We start from the raw sequence: 21,364 nt of genomic DNA, 5'->3' as shown, positions 1-21,364 counted from the left end.
TTCCTTCTTCCAAAAGTGACTATATAACTCATTATCTCACCTCCATTTTTTCATTTCCATTTTTACATATGCATTCGCACTTACATAAAACAAGTACATGTTTCCACCTCATAACATATTTTACATGTTACCCTTCATCCGCATATACACATAAAGTGTACCTTTCATTTGCACTTACATCTAATTTCACTTTCCACCTTCCGTTACATGTTGCATTTACATATATGCATGTTTCATTCAATAAAGCTTTGAAAACATTAAGTGACTTTTGAAATCAGCAACTTTCATTTTGCACACATTCCCATGTGCTTCACTTTCGCACATTTTCATTGCATTCCATTTTATTCCATTTTCCATTGTCGCATTTTCATATCATATCATTCCGCATTCCATTCATTCCATTTCACTTTTCATTCTATTGCATATGCATATGCTTTCTCTTCAAAAGTCACGCCTTTTCGAATCTTCACTGCTGCTCCGGTATTCACTTGCATGGAGATTCCTTTTAATGATGTATTTATGTTTTGGGATCTTTGTGTTGCAGTATAAGCACAAGAAATGTCCTCGCCATCCAAATCCAAGACAAGATGAAATATCAATATGACAAAGAATTGGCTCATGCAGTTCCTGCTTCAGTTACATCTGTTCTGGATAACGTGCTAGACACCAAGATTGGTCATGTAGATGTGGCTGATTTTCTACAAAAGATTGAAGCTCTAGCTACTCATGAAATGAAACGTATTAGAAGAAGCAACATCCATTTGGTTTCTACGTTTCCCATGGCAGCTATAGAACTTGATTCTGTTTATGGATACGCTCGGCGGTTCACTTCTAAAACAAGGACTATTAAAGATGCTGACGGCAAGATTATCATTAGTTTTGATCTTGAAAGTTATTGAACAAATTTTCTGAGTTCCTCGTAAATCAAAATGTGCTGATTTGACCAAAGAATCGTCATTGGCTTATTGGAATGAACAAAAAAGCAATTATCAGAAGTATGTCAACCATTACTGGTTAGAGAACAAAAGAAGCAATTTTTCCAGGTGGCCAAAGACTCTTCATCAGTCAGATTTTAAACAAGAATACAAGGATTCATCAGCCTTCTCAACAGGATCTGTGGTCTTAAGGATTCTTCCGATTTTGAGCCATGGATGTACAAATTTATGTTTCAAATTATAGAGAACAAAGAACACATCTTTTGGGGTGAGCTTATCAGTATTGCACTCTATCAACAGATATGCAATATAGGAACATCAGTACCTTTTTACATGAATTCTTATCTAGTTTACATTGCTGCTGCCATGGGATCTTTTTCGGGTCTTTTCACGAAAGGTGATCGTCTTCAAGTACCTGTTTGGGAATATTATGACCAAATCACTTTGGCTAACAGTAAATTCTATTACAAAAGAGTCCAAGATGCTTTTTTTGGACATTACAGGTGTCTGTTCGATAAACAGTTGTGTATCAAAAGAGTATCTGATGTAGCATCGGAAAAGCTTAACATTGCAACAAATAATCGATCTTAATATATTGGAAATCCATTTAAATTTTCAAGTTGAAGATGATGGCAACATCCTTTATCCAAAATTTCATCAAGCGGGTTTTGATAAAATGTGCCCTTTCCCTATTCAATGGCAACAAAAGGAAGGTACATCTATTATGGACAGGTTTCAATCCATCTTAGCAAACAGTAACAAGTGGTTGAAAAGTAAAGGCCTTAAAAGAGTAAATCCTAAGATGGGTCTGGATTGTGGAAGTTTTGGTCCTCCTAGCAAGAAATCACAAGTGGAAATTATAAGAAAGATGGTGCCTCATCTTCGAATATCAAGAGTACTCTCAAATTCAAATTAAAGGACGGAAAAGGAACTAAATCATCTCAAGTTCTTGAACCAATTCAAGAATCAATAATAGAATCAGAAGAAGAATTGGAAACAGAATCCAAAAAAGAAGATTCAGATGAAGAAGGACAAATTAGGATCACATCTCCTCCAAAGCCTGCACGAGCTTGTACGTCTTCTCCATGTGAAGAGCTCATTTTGCATGAGGTTGATGATGATGTAGATTCATTTTCTACTGTTTTCACTCACTCCATTCCAGTCTCGGAGGTTAACACCATGGCTCTTCCGATTTCATCTGCTGCTCCTCGTGTTCCTGAACATGATCAATATGAACACTTAGGAAATGTGTTTGAAGATTTTCCGACTCTTACCAGTGGTCAAGTTTCTCAACTTGATGCATCTTTGACAGGATTTGAACTTTTCATGACAAAATCTTCACAACGTATTCCTATGCCTACAGCAGTACAAACTGAATCCTATTCAGTCACTACAAATATACAGTTTGGATCAATGCCAGTGGTCTCCACTGTGCCATGCTTCTATAGATGAAAGTTTCAGCCTACTTGCATGGTTGATTAGAATAACAACAAAAAGAAGAAAGGTGGTTGTTCCTCTTGACGATCTACCTATTAAGAAGACTAAATCTAAATTTTTGAAAGATAAGATTGTTTTCAGAATTTTGGTTGATTCCGACAAAACCAAATATGTTGAGGTTGCTGAGCCCTTAGTAGATAAACCTGTTGAAGAGCTTACCGTTTCTGATTACAAGTTTACTAAGGTTAAAGTTGGAAAGCAATCTCGTTTGAGTTGTTTACAAGATGCATTGACAAATGTATCAAAATGCAATCATGAGCTTTGAGAAAAGAAGAATCAGTTGAATTAGGAAATAACTCGTTTGAATGAGGTCATCCAAAAGCAATCTTCTCAAAATGTTATTGTTACATCACAAACATCTAAAGAGAGAAGCTTGATTGAAGCTGCTAAGTCTTGGATATAGGAAATCATTGTTGAAGGAGTTTGAGATATCACTGAAACACTTGCAGTTCTAAGGCGTGTCAAAGAGATGAACAAAATGGAACCAAGCTTAATTTCTTCTTTGACTCAAGAAGCTTATAACCTGAAGGAAATCCTTGAGGATTGGGATGAAATGATAAAATTTGATCTGAATGCTATGGTCTCATGTGACATTCTTTCGTCATGTGAAATGTTCTTCAGATTTCAAGTACTCATTGGTTACAAGGAAGAGACATTAAGAAAGTTGATCACAAAATTGCAAGTGGCTCTTGAAGATTGTCAAGCAGTTGAAACAAGCCTTACTTGTGATTTGGAGCAATTGGGATGTTGTGTTATTGATAATGTTGGTAATTATTTTGCGGCAGAGAGAGTGAATTTAGAATATACAATGATGATCAATGCTGATGTAGATTCTGAAGATTTTGGTTCGCACATAATGAACAAGTTTGTTCTGTACAAATCCTTGGCAAAACACTTGTTAGATAATACAACAACAAATTCCAAAGTTGTGCAATCAGCATATGGAAATGCAGCGAGAATTGAAGCCATATCAAAGACTATGGAGATTGCTGATCTTCCCATAGTGAGTGACGTTATTGTCAAATTCAAGGCATTAAGAAACAATCTTTAAGATTGTTGTATAGTTTCTATTTCATAGTTGTTTAGAATGCATTACATGAAAAAGTGTAATTGCATGTAATGCGAATTGCATGTATGCAAAAGAAGTAATGCGAGTTGTATGTAACCTTTTAGTTTCTGTAGTTAGATTTGGTCAAAGTTGGTTGAGTTGCTCCCACTTTTTTCTCCACCTTTTTCTCAACTTCTTTGCCTATATAAAGGAGTGCCTCCTCATTGTAAAATCATCATTATCTTTATGCAAGAGAGCTCTGGAGAAATTGTGCCAGCAGAACTTTGTTTGTGTGAGCATTATTTTGAAAGAAAGTGAATACAAAGGAGCATTTGAGACTTAACTTTGATTAAGTGAAATTGTTATTTGTATGAATTGTAAGTTTTGTCTATAATTCATTCAAGTTATCTTTGATTCGTACTATCTTTTGTTATTGATATTGTATCTTGTGAATTGATAGAAAAATGTTAAGAAACAAAATAAGCCGGAGTTTTGACTAGGAACAAAATAAGCCGGAGTTTTGACTAGGAACAATTGTGAAAATCTATAGCTAGAAGCTTTGTCTGGAGCTTGTATGTTCGTCTTAATTCACAAAATAGTTAGATTGTTCTTACTTTTAGGAGTTTTTGTGTTCTAATTGTAAAACTTTATCATATAGAAGTACAACCAGACTTAGAGCCAAACTGGTACATTTTGGCTAGCCTTTGAATTAGTTAAAGTTTATTGATATCACTGTTTCTAGCTCTTGATAGAAGTGTAGTTAGAGATTCACCTTGCCCAATTATTCGCTCTACGAGTAAGTGAATCCTTTCTTGAAAGTTAACAAGAAAGGATAATAGTAACACCCTGTTTATAAATCTCTCAATTTCTTGCTTACCTTGAGTTGATCCATGGAATGGTGAGAAGGGGGAGCCTTCCCTTTAAGGTAGGAGAGACTTTGTCTCACACGCTGTGGCTGGTCATTCTATTTTGCGATTGAATTTTTACCCAAAATTGTCGGTTGCAAAATATCCACCCAACAGGCATACAATATACTATCTCGCTCGGCATCAATAGGCTCACTGGGCCATTACTATGCTCGGTCCCTACTAACACTTCTTTATACATTTGCTCGACAATAATTAACATTCGGCTCGAACTGTTTTGTTCGGTTTCTACTTTAGTTCCTTAATCTTCTGCCTCAATTCCTTATTTGACCGATCAATACTGATACTCGTTCAAGCTTATGCTTTTGACTTTTTTCAACTCTAATCTTCATCCAACTGTCTTCTTTACTTCATGTATTGATTAAATAACACATTAAGTTGTCAATGACTAACTTATCAAGTGCCAATTGTATTTCCATTATACTTAACTTCTCATCACTCACTAGTTCACCTTGGTATATCTTCTTTTTAAATCTTCTTCATCAATCAATTGATATGGCACTCTGCATTATTAGTAAATGTCTCTTAGTAGGTTTGACACTCTGTCTTACCGATAGATTTGACATCAATGACAACATAACAATTGCTCCAATTGTAGTTTGCAAGAATTTTTGACATTTGTATCAAGCGTTAATAGTTTGAGCTTGTGCCACAACAATAAATGATTCCAACGACATGATCATCTTGCAACCAACGTTTCTTATATAAACAAGGATGCCTAAGCCTCTTCAAACCAAGTTTATCTACCATTTCTTCTGATCCGAAGTTATCAATACTTCCACTATCTACAATAACCTTACAACACTTAGTTGTTGATTTCCATATAGGTCTAAAAAGATTTTCGTTGTGTAGGTTTAATCTCTACTTTCCTGTGCTCTGGCAAAGCTCTCCTAAGCATATATGGGAAACTCTCACTTGACAAAAGCTATTCAAGCCCCAAGAAAAAACTCCGCTAGTTTGAAAAAAAACTCGGGATCCTAAAAAACAACTTAGATTAAGTTAATAATTCATTTTGTTTGCAACATTCAATGAGAAGATGCATTCAATGAGTTAATTAATGAGAACATAGAAGAAACAAGCATCGTTTAGATATATAAAAGAAAAGTGGGTACAAAAGTGCATTCTCATGCAAAATGCTAATGGCGGGAAGCAAAATAGTAAATATTTTTTATAAAACTAGAAGTAAATACATCATAGTAAATAGTTTCTATAAAACTAGAAGTGAATGCATCATAGCAAAATAGTCCAAGAGTGAGTTTGAGCAATTTCGGCCCACTGGAAAGTAATGCTTGTCTTGGGTGTGAGCAAGTGTTTGAGCTAAGTCTGTTAGGAATTAGGAATATAGAATTGAAACTAACTGATTTGTGAGAAAATGAGTTAGAATCAGTAGAAAATCCTTGTTCCAGCTTCAATTTGGCCTTAGATAGCCAGGACTAGTTGTGGTAGATAACATTGTTGAAGGCATGCTGAATCTTGAAATTTGGCTAAGCCTGGAATGATTTGAAAAACCCCAAAATCTAGAATCTGCATTCTAACTCTTATGAATGTAGTGTGCCCAATTATTATATAATAACTAAATTAAATTAATTAATTAACTGTCTCAAAATTTAAATAATATAATAAAAGGACCTTTAATTAGTTACTTTAATTAATTAAGTTGGGACCAAGTTAGTAATATATGCATTTGTGGTTTCGATTGATTTAGTATATCTCGGACCCATTTTATTTAATTGTTCCCGTAAGTAACTGTGGTCGTCGGCTATCTTTGTACACCCTCGGAAAGGTTCCCCTGACAGGTATTTAAGCGCGGCTTGTAGGTAGTAGTTAATATGAAATTTGGATTATTTCTTTGTACTGCGAATTCCAGTTGGGATTATCTGTTGTTCACCATTTTGGAAGTGAATGATCTTCCTTTCTTGGCTATTCTAGTTTTGGTGGGATTCAACCCTCACTCGATTCTGTCGCCTGTAATACTTCGCTTGGATTTGGCAAAATCAGAGCACTATCATATTGCGAATTGGAGAAGTCATTATGTTTAATTTGATCAAGTTCTCTTGTGTTGAATGAATAAGATATTTTAAAGGACGTTCTATGTTTCTCTTGCATATTTCGTACATTCTGTTGTCCACAAGCTCTGTACGTCATCTTGTACGGCCTCCACCCTCCTATCATACAACCTCCATTACTATCACAGTATGACCCTCCTTCATTCCATCTTGCGACTTTCCTATTTCATTGTCTGCACCCATCGTATGACCTTTCACATTTCCTTTCATCTACTGTACAACCTCCTTGGTCACTGTACGGCTGTAGCTACTCATTGTGCCTCTTTCTTTCATCACCATACGACACACTTGTTGTCCAACACTATACCTTACGACCTGTACCATACAGTCTCTCCTTTTCCTATACTTTGGCGCCTAGCATCTGTACACCAATTTTACCTGTCTGTACTGCTCACTAAAATTTCGTACGTGACGTTTTTATTTGGAGAAAGAGTTATTTGAGAGTAGTTGTAAAAATGAATCATTACAGGGGTATTAGAGCTGGTGATTACCTGTCTGTACTGCCCACTAAAATTTTGTACGTGACATTTTTATTTGGAGAAATTTATTTGTGAGTAGTTGCAGAAATAGATCATTATAGTGGTATCAGAGCTGGTGATTCTACCAACCTATTGGGAGAATGAAGAACTTTGACTTGGATGACACTATTGCTCAGTTTCTAGCCGATTGAAGGGCAAATCTTCTAGTCAAATACTCCAAGAATGCTTTTGCGTGCCAACTATTGGATGGTCAAGTACAAGATTACAGATACAAGATGGTTGGCGAAATCATTTACCACAAAGACAAAATCTACTTAGTAACTAAGACCAAGATGAAGGAAATGATTCTGGAAGAAGGTACTTGCACTAATATCATTGAACCAATGCTCGACGATCAACATGATGGAAATTTGGTTTCTACCAGTGACCTTCCGAATAACCAATGTCTACTGATAGTTGTTCAACCTCTTGTTGATGCAAATTCTTTCGAGGATTATTTGCAAGAGCTTTCTTTACAGTTGGCTGATTATGAAGTCTATTTCCCAGTGGCAATCATGATGGATTACACAAATGAATTTCAATTTTGGGATCTTGGTGACTTGGGACGAGACAATATCAGTGTGGTGCAGCGACAATTTGATGGCAATGTGGTACTGCAGAGGATTGATGTCATTTCACTCATCTCGCCTGCACATTTGATTTGGTACCCTAAAGTTGTTGGTGTTTCGTCTAATTGCTTGAGGACGAGCAATCTTTGGGCAGTGAGGATTTGTAATGTCCCCAATTTTAATATAATAATTTAATTCAATTAATTAATTAACTGGTCCCAGAGTTTAAATAATATAATAAAAGGACCTTTAATTAGTTACTTCAATTAATTAAGTTGGAGCCAAGTTAGTAATATGTGTATTTGTGGTTCCCATTGATTTAGTATATCTCAGACCCATTTTATTTAATTGTTTTCATAGGTAAGTGTGGCCGTCGGCTATCTTTGTACACCCTCAGAAAGGTTTCCCTAACAGGTATTTAAGCGCGGCTTGTATGTAATATCCTCCCCTGATTTGAACTTTGACTTGTAGAAATTTAACTTAAGGAATATTGTCAAACACTTTGTATGCAAACTCATAAAGCTGATTTCCTCAATAAATTGCTTTCCAATGAGTAGATTTACGAACAACTATGAAGTGACATTAAAATGCATAATACACATCATAACATTTTCACAAACACTTGGCACACATTCAACAGTATATGAAAAATCTGGAACTCTTTCAATCTGCTGATAAAGGGTGATTTTTAAATGTAGATGTGCACTTACTGCTGCCTTAAAGGCTGCAACAACTATTCAGACTTGTATTCAACAATTATTATGCAAAGTATCAAAATTTGACAGAAGAAACCTGGACTTAGTTGCCGTAGTATTTTGCAGATGTAGTCGGCAGCCCTCCAAACTTCTAATCAGCCGGAAAAACAAGTAAACTTGATACCGACACTGTTCACACTGTACTGTAGCAAAATACTGTTCATGCCGACTGTAGCAAAATACTGTTCATGCGGCACTATAGCAATAACTAACTTCAGATCTGCATCTCAAACCCTTGTAAATTTCTTTATGCGAACGCCCCAAATGAAACCCAGTGTATTTCCTGAAGTGAAAACACCCTTGATCCTCCTGACTGTGTCTTCCAACAGCGAAGAGAATGCTAGCAAAGAGGGATTCCGTCCTCCAAGCCCGATAATCAGATATCTAGCAACATAACATTAATCTTCATCCAAGCATACAGAAAAAAAAGCTCTTCCATTTCTTTTATAGTGTTCTCACAAGAGCTCAATCCTTCGTTTTCTCAATGTGGGATAAAACATAACTCCCTTTATGTACCTTATGTCTCCAATGTGTTATAAAAATAAAGGGAACTCTTTTAATTTAAATATTTCCCACAAACTATAGTCTATGCATTAATAAAGTTAAATATTTAAATTTAACTTTATAAAATGGCTTTATCAATGCATAACAAATCTTATCAATGATAAATAAGTTTTCCTGTTGATTTTAAACAATTACCATCGACATACCACTGTGACTGAATGTTCGGCCATTTTCAAGATGACTTACTATAAATAGTAAGTATGCCCAAAGTTGCCCCAAAACCCCTCAGAAAGACCTGCAACTGAAACTGTCTAGGCCAAATGGCCTCTAAGCCCCTTTAATGTCCTAGTTAGCCTACGGGACTATGGGGAAATAGGCTAACGACAACATCATGCTATGAATGCTAGAAAGGGGACATTACAGTCCGCCCTTCCCAAAGTTGCTTGTCCTCAAGCAATTTCAGCTTTGGATGCTGCAATATCTGCTCATTTTCCCAAGTAGCATCCTCAACAGGTAGGTTCCTCCACTTCACTAGATACTCTCTGATAGTCCTCCTTCGAAGCACCCTCTCCCTGGAGTCAAGTATAGCCTTGGGAACCAAGATAAGCTTTCCCTCATCATCAAGAGGTGGCAATACTACTGAAGGCACCACATTGTGACCCAATGCCTTCTTAAGGCGTGACACATGGAACACATTATGCACTTTACTGTCTGCAGGCAACTCCAACTCATAAGCTATTTCGCCCACTCTCCTGATTACTTTGAACGGTCCATAGTAGCGTGGTTTCAATTTCTCTGCTCCACTCTTCTTGAGAGAGGACTGTCTATACGGCTGTAACATGAGGTACATCATATCTCCCACCTCAAAAGACCTCTCAACCCTGTGCTGATCAGCATATTGCTTCTGCTGATTTTGTGCCTTTTGCAAATTTTCCTTCAAGGATCGCATAATGTCCTGGCACTCCTACAAAGTATCCTTGGCCTTAGGCACCCTGCTGTCCCCAAATAACAAATCCAAAAAATTAGGAGCATCATACCCGTACAGTGCCATAAAAGGGGACATTTGAATAGACATATGGAAAGAGGTATTATAGCAGTACTCCCCTAGATGTAGCCACTTCACCCAAGCCTTGTGCTCTCCTGCAATGTAGTTTCAAAGGTACCCCTCAACCCATTTGTTCACTATCTCTGTCTGCCCATCAGTTTGGGGGTGGTAGCTGGTACTCGGAGTGAGCTCTGTTCCACATAACCTGAACAACTCCTGCCAAAAGTGGCTCATAAATCTGCTGTCTCTGTCACTAACTATGCTCTGTGGTATCCCATGTAGTCTGAATACCTCTCGAAAAAATAGTTCTGCTGTTTGTGTTGCTGAATATGTAGACGAAATTGCAAAGAAATGTGCAAATTTCGTCAATCTGTCTACCACAACAAAGATATAATCCCGACGCTGTGCCTTGGGGAGGCCTGTGATAAAATCCATGGAAATGCTATCCCACTTCTTCTCTGGTATGGGTAGGGGCTGTAGTAAACCACCCGGAAAAGAATGTTCCTATTTGTTCTGCTGGCACACAGGGCATTCCCTCACAAACTGAAGCACCTCTGATTTGAGTCCTTTCCAAGTGAAGCGCTCTCTCACCTGCCAATATGTCTTAAAGAATTCGGGATGTCCTGCCATTGGTGAATTATGAAATGCCCTCAAAATCTTCTGCTTCATAGCAGACCCGGGTACTAAATAAATCCTTTCCTTGTAGATGATCAGATCATTTACGACAGTGTATCGACTATCTTGAATAGCTCCCTCAATAATGCTAGATGCCCAACTATCCTTAGCATATTCTGCCAAGATCATCTCTCTCCAATCATCCATGACTATCCCAACAGCAAGCAAATGAGGCCTTCTAGATAAAGCATCTGCAACAATATTTTTCTTCCCTTTGACATAGGCTATGTCAAAATCATAGGCTTGTAATTTACTCAACCATTTCTGTTGCCTGTCATTAAGGTCCTTCTGTCCAAGGAAATGTTTCAAGCTATTATGATTTGTTTTTACTGTGAACCGGCTTCCCACTAAGTACTGCCTGAACTTAGCTAGCGCGTGCATGATTGCTAGCATCTCTTTGTCGTAGATGCTATAGGTTCTCTCCACACCTCGTAATTTTCTACTCTCATATGCGATGGGATGTTTGTCTTGCATGAGAACAGCTCCTATGCCCTCTCCCGAGGCATCACACTGCAGCTCAAAGGGCCTGGTGAAATCTGGAATGGCTAAAACAGGACATGTACTCATCAACTCCTTAAACTTGTCAAAACAATCCTGAGCCCTCTCTGACCACTTGAAACTATCTTTCCGTGTCAAATTTGTAAGTGGTGCTGCTATCTGTGAAAATCCCTTCACAAATTTGCGGTAGAACCCACAAAGCCCGAGAAACCCCTTGAGTTGTGAAGTGTTCCTCGGTGGTGGCCAATCCAGAATGGCCCTGATCTTGTCTGGGTCAACCCGAACACTTCCTGCACTAATAATATGCCCTAAATAGAGCAACTCTGTCATCCCAAACTCACATTTACTCATCTTGGCATATAATGACTCCCTCTCAATATGCTTCAAATGCTTCAAATGTTCCTCCCAAGTACGGCTGTATATCAGTCTATCATCAAAAAATATCAACACAAACTTCCTCAACTGATCTCTGAACACTCTATTCATACAGGACTGGAAAGTGGCAGGGGCATTTGTCAACCCAAAGGGCATGACTAAGAACTCAAAATGTCCATAGTGGCATCTAAAAGCTGTCTTCTCCACATCCACCTCTCTAACCCGTATCTGATGGTAGCCGGATCTCAAATCAATCTTGGAGAAGTAGCATGCACCATGCAATTCATCAATAAGCTCATCGATGCGCGAGATAGGGTATCGGTTCTTGATTGTCTTCTTGTTTAGCTCCCTATAATCAATGCACATCCTCATTGTACCATCCTTCTTCTTCACCAATACTACTGAAGAAGCGAAAGGACTTTTGCTTGGCCGTATGTGCCCCATGTCAATCAACTCCTTAATTGCCTTTTCTATTTCATCCTTACATCTCTTCGGATGGCGGTAAGGTGTGATGATAACTGGCTTAGCCCCTTCCTCTAATTCAATAACATGCTCGATTCCCCTATCCAGGGGTCTCCCTGGAGGTATCTCACCAAACACCTTAGTATGTTTGGTTATTATTTTTTGTACATCAGGTGGATACTCTTGTTTATGCTGCTCTGTCATCTCAGGCATTACTCTAAACTCTGCTGCCCACTGCACCTGATCATGTCTAAAGAAACTCTGCATTCGCTTGAGTGACAACACTCGAAGTCTCCCATCTGACAAACCTCTGAGCACTATCTTCTTACCATTTGCGTCAAACCTCATTTCCATTTTCTCAAGGTTAAATGTAAAGTCTACCAGAGACTTCATCCAGTTCATCCCAAGTACCATATCCTGATCACCAATGTTGACCACAAAGAAATCTCCTGTCATGTCATAATCTCCCAAACGAAGCTGCAAGTTGGAGATTTTCTTGGTACATTCAATTTTGAAGCCATCGACAACCATCACCTTAAATCCCCTATGCTGCTTTGTATGTAGCCCTCTGCGTGTCACAAACTTCTCATCAATGAAGTTATGTGTCACCCTTGTATCAATGAGTGCCACAACTCTCTGTCCATCCAAGGTTCCCCTAAATTGAAAGTGACGGCCTCCTGTATACTTGACAACTGAGCTATCGTGCTATCACCGCGTGCTTCCTCCTGTGAAGAACTATCATCATCTCCATCTGATTCGGATGACTGCTCTGAATCTCCATCTACTGACTCTTCGGCTGAAAAGTACTCCATCTGCTTAGCTTTTTCTTTCAGTGGACACTTATGTGACAAATCCCAAGGCTCTCTGCAATGAAAACAAAGCTCTTCTTCTTGAGATCATTAAGTGTCTCATTGTCCAACCTCTTACTTTCCTCCTTAGCTGGTTGAACCTCTTTATGAAAAGGTTTCTTGTCCTTATCTTTCCTTGTAGGGAAACTCTTTGCTTGGAATTTATTTTTTGAAGATGAAGAGGAATCCATGTCACGAGCTTTCTTAATGGCTTCCTGCAAAGTGGGAGGGTTGAGAGCTTTAATCCACCCTGTCAACGGATCAGCTAACCCATCCATAAATAGAACTAGTATCTTCCGTTCAGATACATCTGTTACTAACACTGCAAGTTTCTGAAACTCTGAAATGTATGTTTCCAATGATCCCCACTGTTTAAGCTGAGCTAACTCCTTGAAATGGAGTTCTGGATCCTTCCTATCAAAACGTTCAATCAGCCTCTCTGTAAACTCCACATATGAGGTAATGTGTGCATGTCCCATAGTGACCATACCATGATGCCACCACTCGTGTGCTAACCCATCCAGATGAATTGCTGCGTACTTAATAGCTTCTTCCTCGGGCATAGGGTTCAATTGAAAGTATGTGTCAAGCTTTTGAACCCAAGCTCTTGCTGTAGACTTTCCTGAGCCATCATAATATGGTAACTCAAGTCTCCCTACTTTCTTCCGTAGCTCATAGCTCTGGTTCCTGTCATGTCCATGTGGCATATGTTTCATCCGCACATCCATATACTCCCTAAAGGTAATTGCAGCAGTAAAATTTGGCCCTCCGGCTTCCCAATCTCTCCTCAGCTGGTCCTGTATATCAGTAATCTGGGGCTTTGGTACGAGCTGCTCTGGAGCTCTAGGAGGAAATGTAGGAATCATGGGCCTTGAACTCACTGTCCTAGCTCGCTGGGGTGCATGACCGAAATTGTTCCTAACTTGTTCATCTCCATTATGTGTCCCATCCTGATCATTTCCATTCTGATTGTTACCATTCTGATTATTTCCTCCACCCATGTTAGCATTCAACCCCATTTGACGAGCCATCATCAGCATCATAAGATCCAATCTCTGATTCTGTTCCTGTGCCCTTTGTTCTGCTAGTCGCTGACCCTGTACCAAGGTCTCTAATAATTGTAAGAATCTTTCCTCTCCAGGCTGTGGACCGGCATTCCCGCCTCCACCTAATCTTGTATTCCTGTCATCTCGGTCACCCATATTGCTGTCTTGATCAAAGAATACCTCTGCTGTGTCTGTATGACTGGATTCTATACCCCCCTGTACGGATGAACTAGACTGTTTGCTTTGCAGGTCTGAACTCCTACTTTGTCTTGCTCTGGTATTGCGGAAATTATAAGGCCCCTGTCGCATGCTCAAACATAAATGCTCTGATTTTAGTGTTTTGACATTTCATCAAACACTTTCCCCTCTATTCGCCAGTTCCAAATTTCCTATGAGACCTCCACAGGATGGTAGGACTTATAGCTCTGATACCACTGTAATATCCTCCCCTGATTTGAACTTTGACTTGTAGAAATTTAACTTAAGGAATACTGTCAAACACTTTGTATGCAAACTCATAAAGCTGATTTCCTCAATAAATTGCTTTCCAATGAGTAGATTTACAAACAACTATGAAGTGACATTAAAATGCATAATACACATCATAACATTTTCACAAACACTTGGCACACATTCAACAGTATATGAAAAATCTGGAAACTCTTTCAATCTGCTGATAAAGGGTGATTTTTAAATGTAGATGTGCACTTACTGCTGCCTTAAAGGCTGCAACAACTATTCAGACTTGTATTCAACAATTATTATGCAAAGTATCAAAATTTGACAGAAGAAACCTGGACTTAGTTGCCGTAGTATTTTGCAGATGTAGTCGGCAGCCCTCCAAACTTCTAATCAGCCGGAAAAACAAGTAAACTTGATACCGACACTGTTCACACTGTACTGTAGCAAAATACTGTTCATGCCGACTGTAGCAAAATACTGTTCATGCGGCACTATAGCAATAACTAACTTCAGATCTGCATCTCAAACCCTTGTAAATTTCTTTATGCGAACGCCCCAAATGAAACCCAGTGTATTTCCTGAAGTGAAAACACCCTTGATCCTCCTGACTGTGTCTTCCAACAGCGAAGAGAATGCTAGCAAAGAGGGATTCCGTCCTCCAAGCCCGATAATCAGATATCTAGCAACATAACATTAATCTTCATCCAAGCATACAGAAAAAAAAGCTCTTCCATTTCTTTTATAGTGTTCTCACAAGAGCTCAATCCTTCGTTTTCTCAATGTGGGATAAAACATAACTCCCTTTATGTACCTTATGTCTCCAATGTGTTATAAAAATAAAGGGAACTCTTTTAATTTAAATATTTCCCACAAACTATAGTCTATGCATTAATAAAGTTAAATATTTAAATTTAACTTTATAAAATGGCTTTATCAATGCATAACAAATCTTATCAATGATAAATAAGTTTTCTTGTCGATTTTAAACAATTACCATCGACATACCACTGTGACTGAATGTCCGGCCATGTCCAAGATGACTTACTATAAATAGTAAGTATGCCCAAAGTTGCCCCAAAACCCCTCAAAAAGACCTGCAACTGAAACTGTCTAGGCCAAATGGCCTCTAAGCCCCTTTAATGTCCTAGTTAGCCTACGGGATTGTGGGGAAATAGGCTAACGACAACATCATGCTATGAATGCTAGAAAGGGGACATTACATTGTAGGTAGTAGTTAGTATGAAATTTGGATTATTTCTTTGTATTGCGAATTCTAGTTCGGATTCTCTGTTGTTTGCCATTTCAGAAATAAAGATATTCCCTACTTGGCTATTCCGGTTTCGGTGGGATTCAACCCTCACCCTGTTCCATCGCCTGTAATACTTCGCTTAGATATGGCAAATCGGAGCACTATAATATTGCAAATTGGAGAAGTCATTATGTTTAATTTGATCGAGTTCTCGTGTCGAATGAATAAGATATTTTATTGGACGTTCTGTGTTTCTCTTGCATATTTTGTACATTTTGTTGCTCGCAAGCTCCGTACTTCATCCTGTACGACCTCCACCCTCCTACTATACGACCTCCATTACTATCACTGTACAACCCTCCTTCGTTCCACCGTACGACCTTCCTATTTCATTGTCTACACCTATCGTATGACCTTCCACATCTCCTTTCATCTGCCGTACGACCTCCTTGGTCATCGTATGGCCATAGCTACTAACCGTGCCTCTCTCTTCCATCATTGTACACACCTGTTGTCCCACACTATACCATATAGCTTGTACAGTACGACCTCCCCTTTGCCTGTACTTTGGCGCCTACCATCCGTACACCAATTTCACCTGTCTATACTGCCCACTAAAATTTCTTACATGACATTTTTATTTGGAGAAAGAGTTATTTGAGAGTAGTTGCAGAAACGAATCATTATAGTGAAACTAAAATCTATCTCAAATATCTTGATAGTATTTATACAAATAAAACTTAAAGTATAACAAAGGAAATAAGTGCAAATTATACTTTAAATGTTATATTTGTATAAATCCTCCTGCCCCCAACCTAAAAGAATGAGTAAATCCTTGTATAAATAAGAAGTGAGCTTCAAAAATGATGTTTATTTTTAAAGATGTTGAAAGAAACATTGATAAGAGTTTTTTGTCAAAAACTTGCGAGAAAAGTGGTTTGATTTTGGCTAGTTTTTGCAAAAGCTCGACACCACTAATCCTTCCTAGAAAAACTCTTGCAATTGAAAACTCAATGAGTTTTTCAAGCTTGGTGATTAAAATGTGAATTGATCATCTATGTTGCTAAGCATAAGGGATTTTCCCATCTCTGTTTCTATCATACTCTCATCTAATGCTCCAACCATCTACACCTCATGTACCACAAAATTCTATTTACTATTGCCTCTACTAAATGCTTGAGGACTTTGATAAGATCTATGTCCATTCTCTCCACACTTGAAACATTTACCCAAGAATTCCTTGCTACCACTCCTTTATGCCTTCTTATTTGGTTCTTTATTCCATTTGGATCTTGATTCTTTTTCATTTATCTGCTTCTCCTTGCTACTACTCATCTGCTCTCCTTTTCCTTTGGAATTATTCTGTAGTTTTCTTTTCACCTTCACTTCTGCCTTAAGAGCATATTGGTAAGCATACTTCATTGTGGAAATTCTCAACATACTCATTTCATCTTGAATGTTAAATCTAAGACCATTTATATATCTAAGGCATCTTCTCCCTAAATACTTCTCGAAGACCAGATCTAATTGTCATTTTGTAAAATTCCTCAGGAATACTCCTTCACATTCATGTCCTACTTCAAGTTCTCCAACTTCTTGCACAATTCCAACTCATAGTTTTCTTGAACGAATTTAGCCTCAAGTCTCGCAACCATTTGCCTTGTTTTTGTTTCACCATTTTCTTCTCTGTCTTTTTGCAACTCTTTGTACCATAAAGCAACATATCCTTTCAACTTAGTTTATTCTAAGCTTACCTTTTGTGTATCTCTAATATCTTCAAGGTCAAAGTAGTCTTCCAACACTCCTATTTGGTCCATCAAGGAGCCATAAAAGTTAGAAACCTCCATTCTATCATTTTTTATTGACTTGTGTCATTGCCATGAACAATCTCTCTTCATTTGTTGGTAACTCGGTCCCTCCAGTTTCTAGATCTTATGTAGCATCTTTATATTCATCCTTTGTTTTTGGAACACTTTGTAAACTAATTAATGCATTATGGATCTCATTCACCTAATTTTTAAAGTCTTCCATCATATGCTCTATCCTCCTAAGATTCATTCTTCTCGGCAACATGTCTCCCTACACTTAGGTGCAATTGCCTCAGCTCGGCAATTTGACTACAAGGTTTCAATTGCCTCTCACTTATTGATCTATTGAACACACAATGTGCCTCAAATCGACGATCTTTTTAACCATGGGATACCTCAACAACCTATTTAAGGTCCACTACCATAAACAATTCCTCTTTGATCCATCTTGTGTAAGTCCTTTGCAATGACGAGTTAGATCCTTGCTTTGCCACCCTACATCAAAGATTTCTAGGGAGTCACAAGCTGAAGAAGAAAGATCTATCAACACAAGATTTTTTTTTTGCTATGATACCATCTGATGCAATCACAATAAGAAGATTCTCAAAGAGGATTGTCCAAACAGTGCAACCCAAGTCACACTTCAGAAACTTTCAGCAACAAGAACAACAAGGAACTGGGAACATGCAAAATCAAATGCTCACATTGACACAGATTCATTAAATTTACATACAATTAGCTAGCAGACATGAATACCCACGTGCAGACTTACATTCCAGGCATACATGCCTGATTTACAAACATAAATCCATATCTAACCCTTAATGCCAACCTTCTACAGGTTATCCTTATAACCGAATACTTAGCAAAGATCAAATGCCTTAATATTAATAGAGCCTTCACAAGAAACACATTGGCCAAGAAGATCACCTTTTTCAACGTTAGAAAAACATAATACCAAAATCCAGACGAGGACCTCAATTTGGAAGAAATGAACCAACACAATCTAACAAGAAGCATGAGCTCATAGATATGCCAATCACGAGCATAGGAACATTGAACGATGAGCCACGAAGCTTTGCGAATCATGGAATTGCTTCCCATGATAAAAAATCACCAACTTAGGTATTAAACATCGAGACAAACTCTAAGACATCTTCCACTGCAAATGATCAAATTGATGTGCAAACCTTGACAAAGGTAAAACACGTGTTCTAGAATGTGCCATGAGGTTTGCAACAACTAAGCGAAATCAAAGGAAAGCAACAAAAAACATTGAAACTGACAAATCAAGAACAATTTGAAATGAAATATTGTTGGTTGATGGAAGATTGTCATGAACCCAACGATGCTTCTGCACTATTAAGCTATTTCAATTTTCAGTAGATATTTAATCTACAGTTAGTTTCACTTTCTATACGAAGGATTCCTTGTCGTTTTTTCCCTTTTCCTTTTTTATTTACTTGTTTATCCTAACCATCTCTTCCAAGTTCCAACAACTAGACATAGTTACACTGGCTTGTGGGACAGGAGAAAATTGGAAGATGGGGACAAGTTTTTGGAACAAGGGATAAAGGGGCCTTAATTTTGGGATGAGAGAGGATGGCAAGGAGACGGTGGTGGGGGACAAGGGGGGTTGTATAAACTATACATATGGTACTTAAAATGCTAGTTATGAAAAGATGTATTGTAATATAAGATATAACGATGTAAAAGAGTAAATACTTGAACAATGCATTGAATTGGAACATCGAACTTTGAACATAAATAATCGAATCAGCAAAATAATCAACACTGGGATGTCGCCCCGTCCTCAACGAGGGTGGCGAAATCTGATGCCACCATTGGGGATGGGGGACGAAGTCCCCAAGACCTTGGGGCGTCATTGTCTCCGAGACGTGGAGCAAAATGGGGGGAACACGGCTCCATGTTACTATGCTAATTAATGATGGGGACATTTTGTTTTTCTTCTAATTTTGCATAGTTTACACAAGCACTAGTTAAGGAATCATCTTTGGTAAGCAAGGTTCTTGTACATAATTGGCTGCATTAAGATTTTCTTTTAAATTATGCATATTAACAATTTGTGTTATATTGATTGTGCAGGGTTCTCCTTGCCATCTATATTTTGATCTGGAATTTAATCGTAGTGTAAACATAAATGCTGATGGAGTGGAAATGGTGGATTTATTGTTATCAGTTATCTCCGACACTATGCTTGACATATACAGTTATAATTTTGAAACTGACTGGACAGTAGAGCTTGATTCATCAACAACAGGTTTTTTTCTCAAGTCATAGAATTTAATATTTTAGAATATGAATTCCTAAATAATATAATTGATTGATTTTTTATTACTCCGTCAACATTATGCACATGTTCCAAAATGTTTCATTGCTTTTCTTAATTTGCCACTTTGTCCTTTTCCTTGGAACTTTAGAGGAATAATGAGTATAGGATATTACTTATTGAAAAAAACAACTTGTAGATAGACTGAGTTGCATAGTTTTGTCAGTTGTGTGATATTTATTTAATTAGAAGAAAATAAAATCCTTGAATGCTGTATATCTTCTTGGCACTTTTGCAGCATTTCATGCCTTGAGATGTGTATTGGGACAAGTTGATTTCTAGCGAATAATTTAGTGAACGTGAAGTTCGTTAGCAAATGACTGAATGAATAAGAAGGAAAATTGGTACTATATGGGTTATATTATGTCATTGACACGAACTAAGTTTACAATGCATGCATATCATTGAGTCTTGGTTATACATATGTTGGATTTGGTACAAACAACCCATTAAGTTTTTTTTTCATTTTTACTTTTACCCAAACAAACACATTTAAAGAATAGGAAGCTACTTTACAGCTATATTATTAGTTTAATAAAAAATGTGATTATGTATCTTACATTGTTTCACTGTCCAGAAAAATTTTCTCGTCACTTGGTAATTCATATGCCGAATGCTGCGTTTAAGGATAATTCACACGTTGGTGCCTTTGTTGGTGAGGTAAGTGATATGTACGATTTATCATCATTAAATAAATAATGGAACATAGGAACTATGTTGTGTTTTGTGATGAAATGAATTCTACCTAAACTCTCTATCTACTCAAATGCATTTCATGTATTATTAACTTTGTTTTAAACTAGAATTTAAAAATGCTGCATTTGTGGAGCCTGGAAACTAAAATATTAGATTGAAGAATATTTGTAATAATGCCTTTAGTTGAATTATTTGAGTTTTAATTGTCTAATGTTGCCATTTTTGGGAATGTTAGACTAATTAAATATTTTATTTAAAAGATGAGCTTTTACGGAAAAGCCACGTTTCAAGGGTAACAAATGTCACTTTGAAGAGCACACAGTTCGGGGCGAAGGTGGGGGGTGCAGGTTGAACTAGTGTAACAATGAATTCTATCAATTTAAACTTTATCCTAAGTTGCCACTTAGGATGTGGGTTTGAGATTCGGTTAATTATTTTTGGGCTGGGTTAGGGTTCGGGTTCGTTTTCAGTTTGTGAGTAAATTATAAAATAAATAAAAATAAAATTATATAGATTTAAAAAATATGCTGCAGCAATTAAGTTCATACACCACTATGCTAATATTAAATCAACTTTGCAAAACACACCACCACATATATTAATGATTTAGTTTGAATGACATAACAATACCTCAAAATCACCACCATATCAATGTTTCAGTTGAAAAAGAACAATGTCAATATTACTAATCGGTCACATGTGATCAAATATTATTAAAAGTCATCAAACAAATAATCATCATTATGCTGGTACAGATTAAAAGAACAAATAGTGCCATCAGCATCAGGGCTTACTAAAGAACAGATGTTTCATTTTTTGTAACAAACAAAATGAGAGAATGGTAGCACTACTGCAGTTATAGTTGGAGAAAGTGGCAGTTTTAAAATTTAGAATTCACCAAAGTTGTTGTTGCCTTCGCTGTTTTGATTCTCTGAAGAATATTGTCGTTTTGAGTTTTTAGTAGATTGTAATCAGTGTAATGAATATTGTTGTTTTATTTGTAGACTGTAATGCCTGCTGTTGCCAAATCCA

The 21,364-nt window shown here is 37.4% G+C and overlaps 1 protein-coding gene across 3 annotated transcripts in view; it reads left to right on the top strand.

Moving 5' to 3' along the window:
* Window positions 1–21,364, top strand: part of LOC149554631 (DNA primase) — a 231,636-nt gene that overhangs the window by 69,315 nt on the left and 140,957 nt on the right. For all 3 annotated transcript variants that reach the window (XM_089828697.1, XM_089828696.1, XM_089828698.1), the window contains 2 exons: window positions 19,393–19,567; window positions 20,214–20,296. In XM_089828697.1, the coding sequence (XP_089684823.1) occupies window positions 19,393–19,567; window positions 20,214–20,296 (258 nt within the window). The remainder of the gene's footprint in view (window positions 1–19,392; window positions 19,568–20,213; window positions 20,297–21,364) is intronic.

This window comes from Cupressus sempervirens, chromosome 5 (genome assembly GCF_028749045.1).
Source record: "Cupressus sempervirens isolate cs-2001-9-10 chromosome 5, ASM2874904v1, whole genome shotgun sequence".
In the NCBI taxonomy this organism is placed as follows: domain Eukaryota; kingdom Viridiplantae; phylum Streptophyta; class Pinopsida; order Cupressales; family Cupressaceae; genus Cupressus; species Cupressus sempervirens.
Note: the sequence above shows the minus strand (reverse complement) of the source record. Positions and strands in the feature narration are given on the sequence as shown.